This window comes from Cinclus cinclus, chromosome 2 (assembly GCF_963662255.1).
Source record: "Cinclus cinclus chromosome 2, bCinCin1.1, whole genome shotgun sequence".
Lineage (NCBI taxonomy): Eukaryota > Metazoa > Chordata > Aves > Passeriformes > Cinclidae > Cinclus > Cinclus cinclus.
This window is the reverse complement of record NC_085047.1, coordinates 16,308,698-16,323,352: the sequence shown is the minus strand read 5'-3', so window position 1 is coordinate 16,323,352 and position 14,655 is coordinate 16,308,698. Positions and strand designations below refer to the sequence as shown.

The 14,655-nt window shown below is 43.1% G+C and overlaps 1 protein-coding gene across 1 annotated transcript; it reads right to left on the bottom strand.

Annotated features, from left to right (window-relative positions):
* Window positions 1-1,808: 1,808 nt before the first annotated feature.
* On the bottom strand, window positions 1,809-2,474 carry EPCIP (exosomal polycystin 1 interacting protein). The gene has a single exon (XM_062511907.1). It carries the CDS (start codon window positions 2,472-2,474, stop codon window positions 1,809-1,811), a length of 666 nt encoding a protein of 221 aa, XP_062367891.1.
* Window positions 2,475-14,655: the final 12,181 nt, after the last annotated feature.

The following is a 14,655-nucleotide window of genomic DNA, read 5'->3' as shown; positions in this document are numbered from 1 at the left end:
GTGAAGGCAAGGTTACTTCTCTTGCACCGACAGCTGGAGAAGGGGATTCCTGGGCAGATAACATGAATTACGTGCCTGTGTCTGTAGTAGACAGCCATGAGAGGTATGACTAGAAATATCTGTAATTTGGAGAAAAGGGCCTATGGTTTGTTGCCAAGGCGCTGACAAAGGAAACTACGCACATTGTTGATTTTAGTGGGAAAGCTCACAGTAATGTGGGAGGGGGTGGGCATGTTTTGCTTCCTACCAAAACTGCTTCATCATTGATTACAGTTATATCAACATGACTGTTTAAAATAGAAATAGTCTCACTTTAAAATTGCAGCAGCTTCACTGGTTCCTCAGAATCTTGATAGCCATTCCCCTAAGTGCACAGAGAATCATGGAATCACAGATTGGTTTGGGTTGGAAGGGCCCTTATAAAGACCACCCAGTTCAATGCCCTCTGCCATGGGCAGTGACACCTTCCACTAAACCAGATTGCTCCAAACTCCATCCAGCCTGGCCTTGGACATTTTCAGAGATAGGGCAGCCACAGCTTCTCTGGGCAGAAATTTTCTTACATTTTATCTCAGTTTCGTGTAATCCATTGCTGTCAATGCAAGGCACTTTCAGCTTGCTATTTCAAAGCCTTTTATTATACTATATGGATGGATCCAGTCTTAGTCATATCTCACAGAATTCAAAACCTGCAGACATGGGCAAGGAGCAGACTTTGGACTATTATAATAGTCCCATGTATGTTTTTCAGGAGATGACAGCCTTTCTTGTGCAACACATCTGAAAATTGTCTGCCCAAAGCCTCACCTCCCTTGTCAGATGAGAGTCATTGTATGGAGTATTTCTACTCTCTCGTATGGGAGAACATCAGCAGTTTGCCATTATCACAATAGTTGAAGCTCCCTGCATTTGGGGAAACTGCAGGTCTCAGCACATCTATCATGCAGGTGGCAGCCTTTCCCTGGAAAAAATATGGATCAGTTGCAGTGGTCCAGTAGAGAGTCATCAAGCCGGGCAGAGGCTGGCACCTGTGATTGTGAGAAAAGTTTGAGGGAATTGGGCATGCTTAGCCTGCAGAAGGGAAGGCTAAGGTTCATACATGGAAAAAACTTGCCAGTGAGGACAGGCAAGGCAGTGGAGCAGCAGGTAGGCTAGTGAGACTGTGCAGGCTCCATCCTCGGGAACTTCCAGGACCCAACTGCTGAGCTGCCTGGTCTGATCCCAGAAGCAGTTGTGCTGACAGCAGTCGTGCTGACAGCAGACTGTGCTGAAGATTGGCTGAGTGCTAGCAACACCCAGGTCCTTAGCTCAATCTCCATATGGGCCGTTCACTTAAGGGTTGGACTTGATGATCCTTGTGGTTCCCTTCCAACCCAGAGTATTCTGTGATCTAGAAATAAAGATTATGTGTGAGATAAGGAAGAAAGGACAGATGCAGGTAAATACCTTCTTCACAGAGGGAACTCCAATACCTCTGTTTCCTAAATCTCTAAATCCTAAATGCCTTTTTCTGTCTGAGGCACAACCTTAAAACAAAATCCATCTGCAGATTTCAATTCTCGGCTTGGAATATATAAACAAAAAAATTCTAACAATGCTTTGGAAAACAGTTGTTTCACATTTACTTTGTTCTTTAAGAGAAAGAGATTGCAGAACTAATCTGATGAGTCTCTTACTTCAAACACCTCCTTGCAGAGTTCTCTCACAGTCCCCTAACACATCCTCCTGGACAAACCAGACAGACTTAAAGGCATCCCATCGCTCTTAGCAGCCTTCCATGCTTCTCACTACTGACTGTGTTAAATAACTCAGTAAATGAATGTTACAACATAGCTCTCATTGTCTGAAGTAGAGAAAACATCAAAGTACAGCAGGCTGGGAAAGTGCTTCATAATACTAGAGATGTTTTCCACACTGTATGACTTCAGCAATGAATATCCATTGAAAAGTGAGGTATCCAGAAAAGAAATATGTGCAAGCATTTGCTTGTCTTTTTTGTGTACCTCAAGCAAGTCTTTGCCATTGTTGCTGCTGCTGGAGATGGTTACGCTCTGCTCTGGAAATTGTCCCTTGACCTTGTTTACCCGGAGCTTTCTAAGTCCCCAAATGGCCAAATATTCCGTTGGGAGAGGAGTGGTGCCACAGAAGGACAGCTTCAAATCCCACACCCTTGTGAAGTTGAGGACTATCTCCAGCCCAGAGGTGTCTGTGAACCAGATGGTCAGGTGGTTGTTGTAGGTAGTTTTTTCCATTGTAGAAGGCAGCACTGTTTTGCAGTTGCACATCAGGTTTGCCAGGCAGTAATCACAGTCATGGATAGCCACGGAACAGCTGCAGTTGCGAATTGTGTTTTCCTTAGTGAAAATTAGTGTGTGGTTCTTCTGACTTCTCACAAAACTGATGTGTATGCCAAGGAATCTGGCCAAAATGAGAGCCAGGCAAATGGAGAAAGCAGGGTAAGCTATTGGCTTCATTAGCACTGGTGCCAAGCTGCCAAGTGTCTCCTCCTTCTACTGAGTGATTTAGATCACTTGGCTTTTACCTACTGAGGAAAAACAGTTTCTTTATTATACTGAAGATTTCTCAATGGTTAATACTACTTTGCTTTTCCACTCATTATCTGTTGCATCTATTTAGAGTCATATTGCAGTTCCTCATTAAGGGGAAAAGCATGGCTACCCTGATTTAGAAAACGGATTGTGACTAAAGCTTGGGATTCTTTTTTCATTCTTCTTTTGCACTAAATGGTTTCATGTGCTTATAAGACAGCTTGGAGACGTTCTTCTCTATGCAGACAGCTCCTTGGCCTGGCCTGTGCAGAGGTAAGGACAGGACAAGGAGTTGTGCAGGACCATTCCTGCTTGTTTCTCCTTTCTGTTTTCTTTGCTTCCAACCAGACAGGGGTGACAAAGGACCCTGTTCTCCACTTCACTGAGTGAGGCAGTCTGAGAAGGGCTGGAGGCACTAGATTTTACACCTGAATTTCTAAGTAGTATTGTGATAACCTTTCCCTTAAACTGTGTGTGGGATATACTGGGAAGAGGGAGGGAGAGCAATTAAGGGCAGAAGTATTGCTGGGCCAAGCACATATCCTTCTGAGCTGTATGAAGTGCTGATAAAACTTGATTTTGATCCATGTGAAGCTACATCTGCTCCAGCCTGTCTGTAAGTTTGGAGGATCAGGGATCATCTCTCATTATGTTTTCAACAGCAACTACTATAGGATAGATCCAGGCTTTATCAGTTGCTCTGCCCCCACTTCATTTACCCTGGCAAAGCAAAATAGCAATTCCGCACATACCTATGACAATAGAGGAAGTTTCCATCCCAGCCATGGGTCACCTCAAATTGTTGGGAGCATGTTTGGTGGGATTTTTGGATTATCAGCTGCCACCCCTTTGGTTTTCAGAGTGAAGTTGAATTTTACCAGGAGCATCTGTGTTTTCCTGACATATTATTTTATGATGGTACAGGCAATGAAGCACAGTGCAATTTCTTAACACAAATTATAAAGATGTAGGGAAGTTTGTCTAATTTAATGTAACTGTTTTGAAGCACCAAGAAGCATTAGAGACAAATTTTGACCAAAAATGACAGGTTCTATTGAAAGAAGCAGTAGGGCACAGGCTCAACAAAATTTGGTCCTTATCATGTAAAAAGATTGATTCACATCCAGAATGTTTGTCTGCAGCACTTCAGAAAACATGGTAATACACCTACAGTTTTGTAGACTTCTGTTATAAATATTCTTGTTCCTGTTTGTCCTATTCCTGTTCCTGTTCGTTTTCTTATCTCATTGCTGTTCCCAGTAAACTGTTCTTATCTCAACCCATGAGCCTTGCCTTTTGTGCCTCCAGTTGGAGGTATGGGGAAGGGAGTGTGGGAGGCTTTTTTAGTGGGAGTACTGAAGTGGAGAATGCCATTCACAAACCACGACAGAAGCATGCAGACATTTAAGTTTTTAAATCAAATATTTAATCCATGTTGTGGAACATACCAGAAATTCCAGCCCAGCTGCTGGCTGATGTTTAACTACAAAGGTCAGACTCACCCAAGCTGTAGATGTTGTGGTATCATTATTGCTAGAAATGGTTCCACTATCTGAGCATTTAATCACATTGGAAATCCTATTACTAGACCTCCACACTGCTTATTTTCTCAGTCCTTAACAGTGAATAACAGTTGTGATAGACCAGAATTCTGTAATATCAACACAGTTTCACAAGTAAATGAAATTATTTGGATTTTTCTGTGTTGGAGGTAGTATTTGCAAGAAATCCTAGACAATGTCGACAACATGAGTTTGGACTAAGTAAAAGAGATTCAAACTCCCAACTGTGTCAAAAGGAGTGATACTGCTTTTTCCACTTAACATCTAAGGGTTTAATATTCATAAAACATTAGACTAAAATACTTTGATGCATCCTCATTAGTTTTAACTCCTGTTTCCTTTATTTTTCTCAGTACCTGAAGAGTGGAGAACTTTTAAAGTTCTCTACTGGTTTGCAGCCAACCAGTCAGGTTTAGCTTATGATAACATTTGGGCTCCATCCATCAGAATCCAAACAAAATTCTAAATTCTAGCATTCCAGGAAATTTAAACTCCAGAAATACTTCTGTTCTTCTCTGTTCCCAGCAAATCAGAAACATTCCTATCCAGTTCTTGGGATTTAGTTTCTGTGTGCCTTTGGTGAAGGATATGCAGGAAATGAAATATATTTTGCAGGTTATGTGTCTGTGAAGTGTGAAACTCACCTGCAATGCATCTTTTCTTAAGCTAACAACAATCTATAGAAAAATATGCAATATGTGGTTCTTAATCAAACCACAGTCTTCACTGCTTAAGGCTTGGAAAATGATTTGCTTTAATTTTTAGGGATGGGAGAACTGCCTTCAGTAGGGCTCTGGGAGATACACAGAGCCCTTTTTTGTAATATTGCCATTAAGATGAAGTAAAACATGGGGTCATTTTCTTGCCTTTTGTAGTTCTGTTCTCCATCATCTCCAAAATGAAAAAGATGGAGTACTTCAGAAAACTGTGAAATATGGTGTGTGTGGTACATCTTTCCACCACAGTCACTCTCTGAGCATTACCCACTTCCCTTAACAGAGAGAATGTATCCCTTGAACTCACCAAAAATAGTTTTAGACATAACCTATAGAAACACAAATAATGCAGCAGATTGTGCTAAATGTCAAGATTTTCTATGCAATTTTCTAGGGAAAACTTGTGGGTATACTTTCTTCTCTTCCCTAAGTTTTCAGTAAAATTTAGCTAGACTTCCAGTATAATCAGTGAAACTATTTAAAGTCTCATCCACCTGACACAGTGGATTTTACAATTTTACATAGCAGGTATAAAAATTCTGTAAAAATTATAGAAGCATTTTTCAGCTTTCTAGTTTATATTAGAAGGCTTTTGAACTCAGGAAACAACAGGCTTTCAAATCTGAACTTGGCAAATTATCTGGATGCTCTTCCCTCACTGATGGGTAACCAAAACCTACCTGCTTTTTTGTATCTGTTCTGATGAAAAGAATAACTCCTTTGTCTACAGAAGCTCAAGGTAAGAAGGAGCTGGTTTGCATTTTATTTCCATACAATTGCCCAAGACAGCTGGTTTAGACCATCATTCTTGTCCAGCCTTATACCCAGTGTTCATCAGCACTTGAAAGTGGCTGGAGTAATAAAACTGGTAACACATTTGCATATCAAAAGTGATTGAACTTTTTAATTATGAATGAGATGATTAATAAATACATTTTTATTAAAACACAGAATGACTCCATAACCTAAATGTGGCATGCACTGAAGGGGTCTTGGACTACTGCTGAAGGTTTTGAAACCTTCAATTAGAAGAATCCAGAGCTCTACCAGGCTGCAAAATGACCTCCAGCAGAAATAATATCACATTGGTAAATACCTCTCCTTGTCCAGTCCAGCAAAAAATAAATTTGTCCAAAGAGGTGGTGGTTTATTCTAACAGCATGGCTTCTCCATGGTGGTATTATTTCTAAAGACATCCCAGACAACCATGCCTCAAATGATGCATGCCGTCCACTCAACTGCACTGGTATTTGTTCTAAGTTGGTCTCATACAGTCAGCTAAAAATTACACAGTGTTTTGAAATTATGCCCTGTGATTGCAATGTTTCCTTCTTTGAGTTACTGGTAAGTTTTTGTTCCAGTGGTAACCTTCAAAAAATTCCCCCACCCCTGCATGGATAAATTAGAGATAAAACCTACATTCCTGTCCTTTCCATCTTTACATGCTCTGGGTTGGGATCTACAATTAGAAGTAGAAAAAAACAGGACAGTAAAATTAGGAGATAAATAGCTGCTGATCTCTTTCAGCACCACCACCCCACCTGGCTTCCCAGAATCCCAGTGTGGCAAGCACTTAGTGTGTGAGAATGAAGCAAGAAATCTGTGTATAAGAACACATTAGTGGCTTGAATAGTAATTACACTGTATTGCCTAAGAGGTCTTTTCTTATGCCAGGGTGAGCTGTCACCCAAATTCACTGAGCAGTGGTAGCATATTGCTATCCCATAGTAGTTAATACAATTCTTCAAACAGCTAAGAATGTTTCCCCAGCAGTTACCTGCCAATTACAGCATTAAAACACCTCTGAAAAGTTTTGAAGTATGGATTTTAGATTCTATGAACTGAAGATACCTCAGTTCTGGTGTCAGAGGGTAAATTCAGCAATTACAAGAAGAGTTCTGATAGAAATTCTGCCATTTCAATGACTTTCTGGGAAATGGGGAAGTAGAAGTGAGATATGGTCGAGATCAAAAACTACTTAACTGTCCTGAAGATGTTAATTATCAAGGAGACCTTGGTGATTTTCATGTGGCTGAAGTCTGAATCTACCACTGTTTTCCTCGTAGACATCCCTGGGAATGTTGAAGGCCAGGTTGGACAGGGCTTTGATCAACCTGATCTAGTGAAGATGTCCCTGCATATAGCTGAGGGTGGAACAAGATGGGCTGTAAGGTCCTTTCCAACCCAAAATATCGTGTGATTCTATGAGGGGCTGGGTGGAGGAGAGGCAACTGCAGCCCAGAGCTGGGATGGAGGAATGAAGGAGAAACAAAGAGTAAGAATCCATCTTCAGTGAGTCAGGAAGCTCTTATCAGGGCAGAATATACAGAAAGAGGACAAAACTGAGCTCCTGGGGCAGGCTTTTTGCTAACTTTACAAGCCTGTTCTGACAAAAAGTAAAAGAAAAGGGAAAACATTTCTCTAGAAGAACCACCCGTGATGATCCTTCTGTGGCTCCTGATTAGTGTGGTATATATTCAACCCAATGTTTGTTTTTCAGTAATGAGTTGCTCCTTCCATGCAAGAACTAGTGGAAAACTAGATACCAGAAGCTGCCTCAAAGTCCCTGCAGCCTGCAGTGCTGGCCTGGGAGGGGTAAAGCCACTGCTGCTTTACAGCTGGAATCTCTGCAACAGAGAGGGGAGAAGGGAAGCTGCATTCTCTGCTTAGCAACAAACAAAAATACCAATTTTGAGGGGGGGGGGGGAAAGTATTTTGGGGAAATACTTCTGATAGCAAAAACCTGCTTCTGAAAAAAAGTATTTTGAGTGAACTAAATGTAGTGAATAATTAGTTCACTTCTTTTCGTCCTGAGTGAGGGGGCCTCTCAGGAGAAAATCAGACTAGATATAAATAGCAGCAGAAAATTATTAGTTTGATTGTTTTAGCCATGCATGGTTTTAGATGTGTATCCTCCTTCCAGCATGGAAACACATGGTGATCTCAAAAGTTTTCTAGCACAAGGCTCTATCCCTGTTCCTTTTGCTTCACAGGTTTTGACTGCTAAAGGAGATTCTCAGTGCTTGTTTAGTAGTAGCATCATTTCAGGTTTTTTGAATCTGCTTTGATAATTTCACTTTTTTCCCCCCTCTAATTGTAGGTCTGTGTATTAAAAAACTTCAAACAAGCAATAAAAAGCTTTTGCTATTGTGTGAGAATGCTACTGTCACAAGGAAAGTTTATCCTATTCAGTGGAAGCTCCAAGCCTATAAAATTGATTTCTTCCATTATTTCTTCAGAAAAAAAAATAATCAAAATCCCTCATTGATCACTTGTGCTGACATATGCCTATCTGAAAGTGGTGTATTAAACAAAGAGGAGTTTAAATCTATATAATCTTGTGCATCTTGAGTAATGTACACAGGATTAATAGCAAACCCACCCAATTTAGATCAAAATGACATTTTGAACTGAGCAGGTATTAAAATACAAGATTACAGGAAAATGCAATGAGTCAGTCCCTGAATAAACCAAATCTGAGTCTTGACTGCAGACTAGCTATATAATCTGATCAGAAAATCCTAGGGAGACTGGGGCCTTGAGAAAAACAAAATGCTGGATTTGCCGTTTATATTCTGTGGGAATTTTAGGAATTCCCTAAGTGGGCTGATGGCTGAGAGGAATTTTGTTTTCCGTCTCTTTGTTTAAACAAATACTGTACTTATTTAGTTAGTCCATAGATAAATTGAGGCACATAAGTTTGTGATCAAAGCTGAAGTTCTACAGCCTTTCAGGCTGCAGCATGATTCATTCCTGTTGTCAATAGCTTGAAAATTATATTTGTGTCTGCTTGTGCAGCAGAAGCCAGGGCTACTGGCATTAGGTTGTAGCAGTGGAGTGCTCAAGTGTAGTGGAACAAATTCCTTCCCAGCAAGACAAAAATGCAAGATAAAATTGGCAACACTGCTGCACTGAACTTGAACAACACACTGACCCTTGAAATGTTCACTGTATCGGTATTTTGATTTTCAGGTGTCCACAGACTCCAGGAGAGGCAATTCATCTATAAACACCTCTGTAAAATCCTCAAGCCTGTCCATCTGATGCAGAGCTTCTGTCCACAGCAGAGGCAAATGTTAGAACAGGGAAGGCTGTGACATGAAACTGCAGGGAGGCAGAATAATGGGTGAAACTCAGGGGAAAGGAGAACATCTCCCAAAGAATGGGGAGTGGTGATACCTCCTGTTTTCCCCTAGCTGAAGGTCACCCTCAGCAGGTCACAGCCTGATTATTCCCAACCCTGAGGGAGCAGAAAGGAGGCATGTGCAAGAACTTCATTTTCACACTGTGTTTCGTACATATAGCCTGCACTTTTTGTAATAAAGAGTAGGGGACCAGGATGAGTGGCAGGATTTGCTTTGCCAGAACACACCTGGAGCTATTCCAGCTTGGAGGTGTGCACAGTACATGCTGTCTGGGAAGGCAGACACACACAGACCTGGGTATTTACATTTCAATTGCATCAGGACAAGCATTTACATAAATGAAAAGTGAGAAGGAAGTGTTATAAAGGTTTACCAGCCTGGGAGGAGAGAACTGTTTTGCACAGATGTAAGGTAGAAAGATTGGTGGGGTTGTGCTCCCTGGGATTTAAAGTCCAAGTATACAAAAATTCCCACAAGTGTATATCCGTATATAAAGCATGAATGTGCAGGATCACAAATACACAATTGTATTTTCATACAAGAAGTACTTTTGTAATTTTTTAGGTATGCACAGTCAAAGCTGTGTTTATTCATGTGTCCTCAGAAAGAGACACCTTCTGGGAAACCAGGTGTCCCAAGGATGGGTGGTCAGCACTGGCCAAAAACCAGAGCTACCTTTGGTTGCTCAAACTGAGCACTTCAACACTGAAGTACTTATGTTTTTTTTTTTAAGATTTTTTTTTTTTTTTTTTTTTTTTTTTTTTTATGTCAAACCAACTACTCCCTGGAACAAGGGCACTTACACTGAGTGAACTTTAGGAAAGAAAACTTGACTGCAATTTTGGTTATTTCCCAGTACTCTTTCTAATGTGACCTGGACAAAAGTTCAAGTTAAATGTTACATGAAAGTAAAGATTTGCTAATCCCAAAATATAATGCTAAAAATTACATTCTATTGTAGCACTTAATTTTCTATTGTTCAGATCCTAAATTGGGGGGAGGAAAGTGAGAGCAGAAAGCTGCATGATCAAAAAACTGGTATGAAATATTAGTGGTCACTAAGCAGCTGGAGACTGAAACCTCTGGAGCAGGGCACCTTCGGGCCAGATATCTCAGCTCTGTTCACTCAAACAGTGGATGTTGTCATTGTCATTGAGATTCCAGAGCTACCTAGAGATAGTATATTTACTTTAGTTTGTCCTTACTTATCACTGACTTTTTTTATTAATTAAATAACAGAATAAAACAGAGGTTGTAAATGCACTTTCCTTAAGCCTTCTCTTCCCAAGGCAGTTTTAACTGAATAAAATGTCTCAAATCCTGTCAGCTAGAATAATTCCCTTGAAAATTCCCGTCCCGTTTTAAGATTTGCCTAAAGGAGTTTTGCAAAATTGAGCAAAATTTCTCCACCATTCTTGGTGGTTATTATTCACAGAATGATTAATTAATTATTACCTTAGGCATACAGATACAGCATATAAACAATTGCAACACATGAAAGGCAAATTTTGCAGAACTGATCACTTCACCTCGATTACAAAGCAACAAATTTGAAACACAAATACCTGCTAAGAAGAGTTACTGGAAAGGGAGAGAAACAGCCTCATTCATAAAAACACAAGCTATTAAACCTTTCTCTCTTATTTACCCCCCTCCTCCAGAGCCAAAACAGTGACTTACTCTTTGGATGCCAGGAGATGGGTTTGTCCGTGCCCAGTTTCCTGCTTGGCTGAACTTCTCAGCTGTGGCTGGGAGTGGGGTCAGTCTGTCAGTGCAGTCAGCAGTGCCTTCTTTTTCACTCGATGCTGCTCTTTTATGTTTTCATGGGCCAGCACCCCTTGGCATTCCCCCACCAGCTAGGAGGGTGGTCCAAGGTCTGCCCCAACCATTAACGCCACCTGTGCCACACTGTCAGGCACAAAGGGCTCACCTGGAAATGCTGAGAGGTGCCAGCCAGCTCCCTGCTCGCTCTGGGAGGGGAGCTGGAGCACTTGGCTGGTGACCTGTGCTCACAGGGGGTTGGCTAGCCTGCTGTGCAGGGACAGAGGCAGGACCTCTGGTGCTTTGCTCACCTCATGGCTCTGTGCTGGCCATCCACCTGGATGGAGAGCCCTGTGACTGTCCTTATGGGACATATTCTGCTCTGCCTGCTTCCTGGGGACTTCGGGCAGAGGTTTAAAACAGAACTTCAGGCAGACTTGGAAAGCCTGCTCAGCCAGCTGGAGGGAGTAACTGGAAAGCCATAGGAGGAATGGCTGAGGTCATCTGGCTTATTCAGCCTGGAGAAGAGGAGACTGTGAAGGGAAACCTCATAGCAGTCTGCAGCTTCCTCGTGAGAGGGAGCAGAGGGGCAGGAACTGATCTCTGTTTGACGTGACCAGGGATAGGACCTGAGGGAATGGCCTGAAGATGTATCAGAGGAGGTTTAGGCTGGATATTAGAAAAAGGTTCTTCCCCCAGAGGGTAGTTAGACAGTGAACAGGCTCCCCAGGGCAGTGGTTATGGCCTCAAAGCTGCCAGAGCTTAACAAGCATTTGGACAATACTCTCAGGCACAGGATAGGATTGTTGGAATGTTTTGTGAAGGGCCAGGAACTGGAATCAATGATCCTTGTGGGTTCCTTCCAACTCAGGATATTCTGTGATTCTATGAAATTTTCAGTCATAGCTTAGCAGAGGCACAACTGGCTCTCAACTGTTCAAACAGTGTGTATGCTTCTCTATGATCCAGTACGGAAAACACCACCTTTGTGGCATGTTTCACATTCCTGTTTTCACAGCAGAATACCTACTGAATGCTAGAATTTCTGCTGCTAGCCTGGGACTAACTGTCCTGAATAAGCAGTGAGATTATTTGCAAGAACTCATAAGCAGCTTCAAATGGAAATGCAGTATGAGTACCCTAAAAAAATCATGAGGCAACGTGCTGTGGACCAAAGACACTCTAGCAGGGCACGTGTAAGGAACAAAGACTAAGATTTGCTGTGATTCAAATGAAAATATATTTGCTGCTTTTTCAAAAATAATGCCTGGCCTTTACATACTCCAAGTCCCTCTAGGAACAGCCACTACTGATACCACAGTAAGAACATTTGGAGAAGTCAGGGTGCCATTCAGGGCCTGAACATCCAGATTTTTGTTTTTGTTTTGTTTTGTTTTTCCTAGCAAACAGTGCACTTGTGCAAGCCATGAGCAGAATTTCTCCAGAAAGCTGTGGGAAATGGTGTCAAAGGCTTTACTAAAGCCCAGGTAGACACATTCACAGCCTTTCACTCACCCACTGAGCAGGTCATCCTGTCATAGAAGCCAGGTTGGTCAAGCAGGACTTGCCTTTCACAGACCCATGTGGGCTGGGCCTGATCCCTGGTTGTTCTGCATGTGCCACATGATGGTATTCAGGATGGTCTGTTTCATCACCTTTGGAGGTACTTGAGACTTTTCCTCATTCTTTGTCTCTAGGTTTCCCCAGCCATCCAATAAAGGAGAGTCTCCTTAACCCTTGTTTTGTGGTTAATACATTTATAGAAATATTTATTTTATTGTCTTTTACAGTAGTGGCCAGATTGGCTTCCACTCTTCTCACTTTCTCTCTGCATAACCTCATTACATCCTTGTTAGTTTTCCGACTTGCTGCCCCTTCTTTCAAATGTCATAAACTCTCCTTCCCACTCTGAGTTCCAGTTCTTCCCCCTCTGGCTCTTCATTCAGTATAGCCTGCTCCTGTCCCCCAAAGTTTCCTTCTTACAGCACGTCCAGCCTTCCTGGAGTCCTTTGCCCTCCAGGACAGCCTATAAGGGACTCTGTCAACCAGGCCCTTGAACAGGCCAAAGTCTGTTCTCAGGGAGTCCAAGGTGGCAGTTCCACTGACTTCCCTCCTTACTGCTCCAAGAATCCAAAACTATCCTTTCAAGGAAGGTCACTGTGCCCAGGATGGCCTCCCACCATTGTGGGATTATATTTTCAGCAGATGTCTAGTGTGTTGAAGCCCCCACCAACACAAGGGCTGGCCAGCATGAGACTTCTTGTCTGACTCTTGGTCCTTGGTTGGGTGATCTGTATCCAGCTCCCACCTGGATATCTGCCCTGTTGGCCTTCCCCACAGTTCTTACCCACCAACCCTCAATACTTGCATCACCACTGTCAAGCCCTAGACACTCAAAACACTCCCTCACACACAGGACTACCTCACCACTTCTCATTCCTCGCCTGTCCCTTCTGAAGAGTTCACCACCATCCATTGCACCATTCCAGTGGTTCCAGTCATCCCAGCATGTCTTTGTGATGGCAACTATTCCATAGTTTTCCTCCTGTATCATGCCTTCCAGGATCTCCTATTTGCTGTCCACTCTGCAGGCACTGGGGCAGATGCACTTCAATTGGGATATCAATCCCGATGCCCTTTTGGGGAGAGAAGCTCCAATTCCTGAGTGACCATTCTCAGGAGCTTCCATGTTTTCCAGCACATCAGTAACACTTGTACTCTTGCTGCTTCATGGATCTCCATTTCCTATGTCTACTGAAATGGTAGCCTGAACCACCTTACTAAGACACCATCCTTAGAACAGTGTCAATCTGCTCCCAGGCTTATCTCAAGTGACCTGGTTTTTATCCCCTTCCCCCTTCAAATCCAATTTAAGGCTCACTCAACATGCACTGCTAACTCCTGCACAAAGATCCTTTCCCCTCTGAGACAGGTATACCCAGTCTGTCACCAGTAGGCTTGCTGTCATCGAAACCATCCCATGACCAAAACCCCCAAAATTCTGTTGGTGACACCTGGCTTAAAGCCAGGGATTTGTCTGTACAGCTTTCCTGTTTCTACCCTGAGCAGTGGACCCCCCAGACCAACCTTCCCCAGTTTTACTGCTGACCATGACAAGCTGTGGTTGGGAAACTGTCTGGGGTCAGCTGGGGTCCAGTGTCCTGCCCATGTCCCTTTCCAGCTCTGTTCACACCCCCACCCTACTTGCTGCAGTGCCTCCAGGGGTGTACCTGCTCTGTTGGGGCTTTATGCATGGCTACACACTTTGACCACAGCATGACCTCCAGCACAGCCACAGGCACTTCAAGGTGTACCTTCTCCAGTGTGGTCTAATCCTTGGGCCACATTCCCTTCAGAGGTGCTCCTGCTGCAGCATGGACATACTCAGTCACTGATGCTTTGAGTTGTCCTACTTCCACATGGAATGGGCACATCCACAGGTTACAGTAAGCAGAAGCAGCCTCTAATGAGAACCAGACTTATTTACAGTAAGGCAAGCAGAGCCCTGTGGTTTTACTTTCCCTTCCTCCTTGGCCTCCAGGGCTGCCCTGGCCAGGTTCTCCTCACACCAGATCTTATTCCTCATCCCAGATGCCTCAAGGTGACAGCATCTCCTTCTCCTCACCAGGGTTCCTCCAGCTGGATTCCTGCCCTCAGCCAGGGATAGTGCTGCCTGCACTTCCCCCACTACAGCAAATCCTTCATGTGCCATCCCAGCAAGCCCCAGGACCCCTCCTCCTCAGTGTCCTCAGCACCTCCAACTCTCATCAACCTCCAACTCTCATCAATCTCTATGGCCCTCATAACCCATGGATATCCCCCCATATCTGTCCATCTCCCTGCTGGCTGATGGTGCCCTTGTCTGGGGAGGACCCTGCTCCCGATGGACATGAACCCTGCTGGTATGTGGGGGTGATGGGTG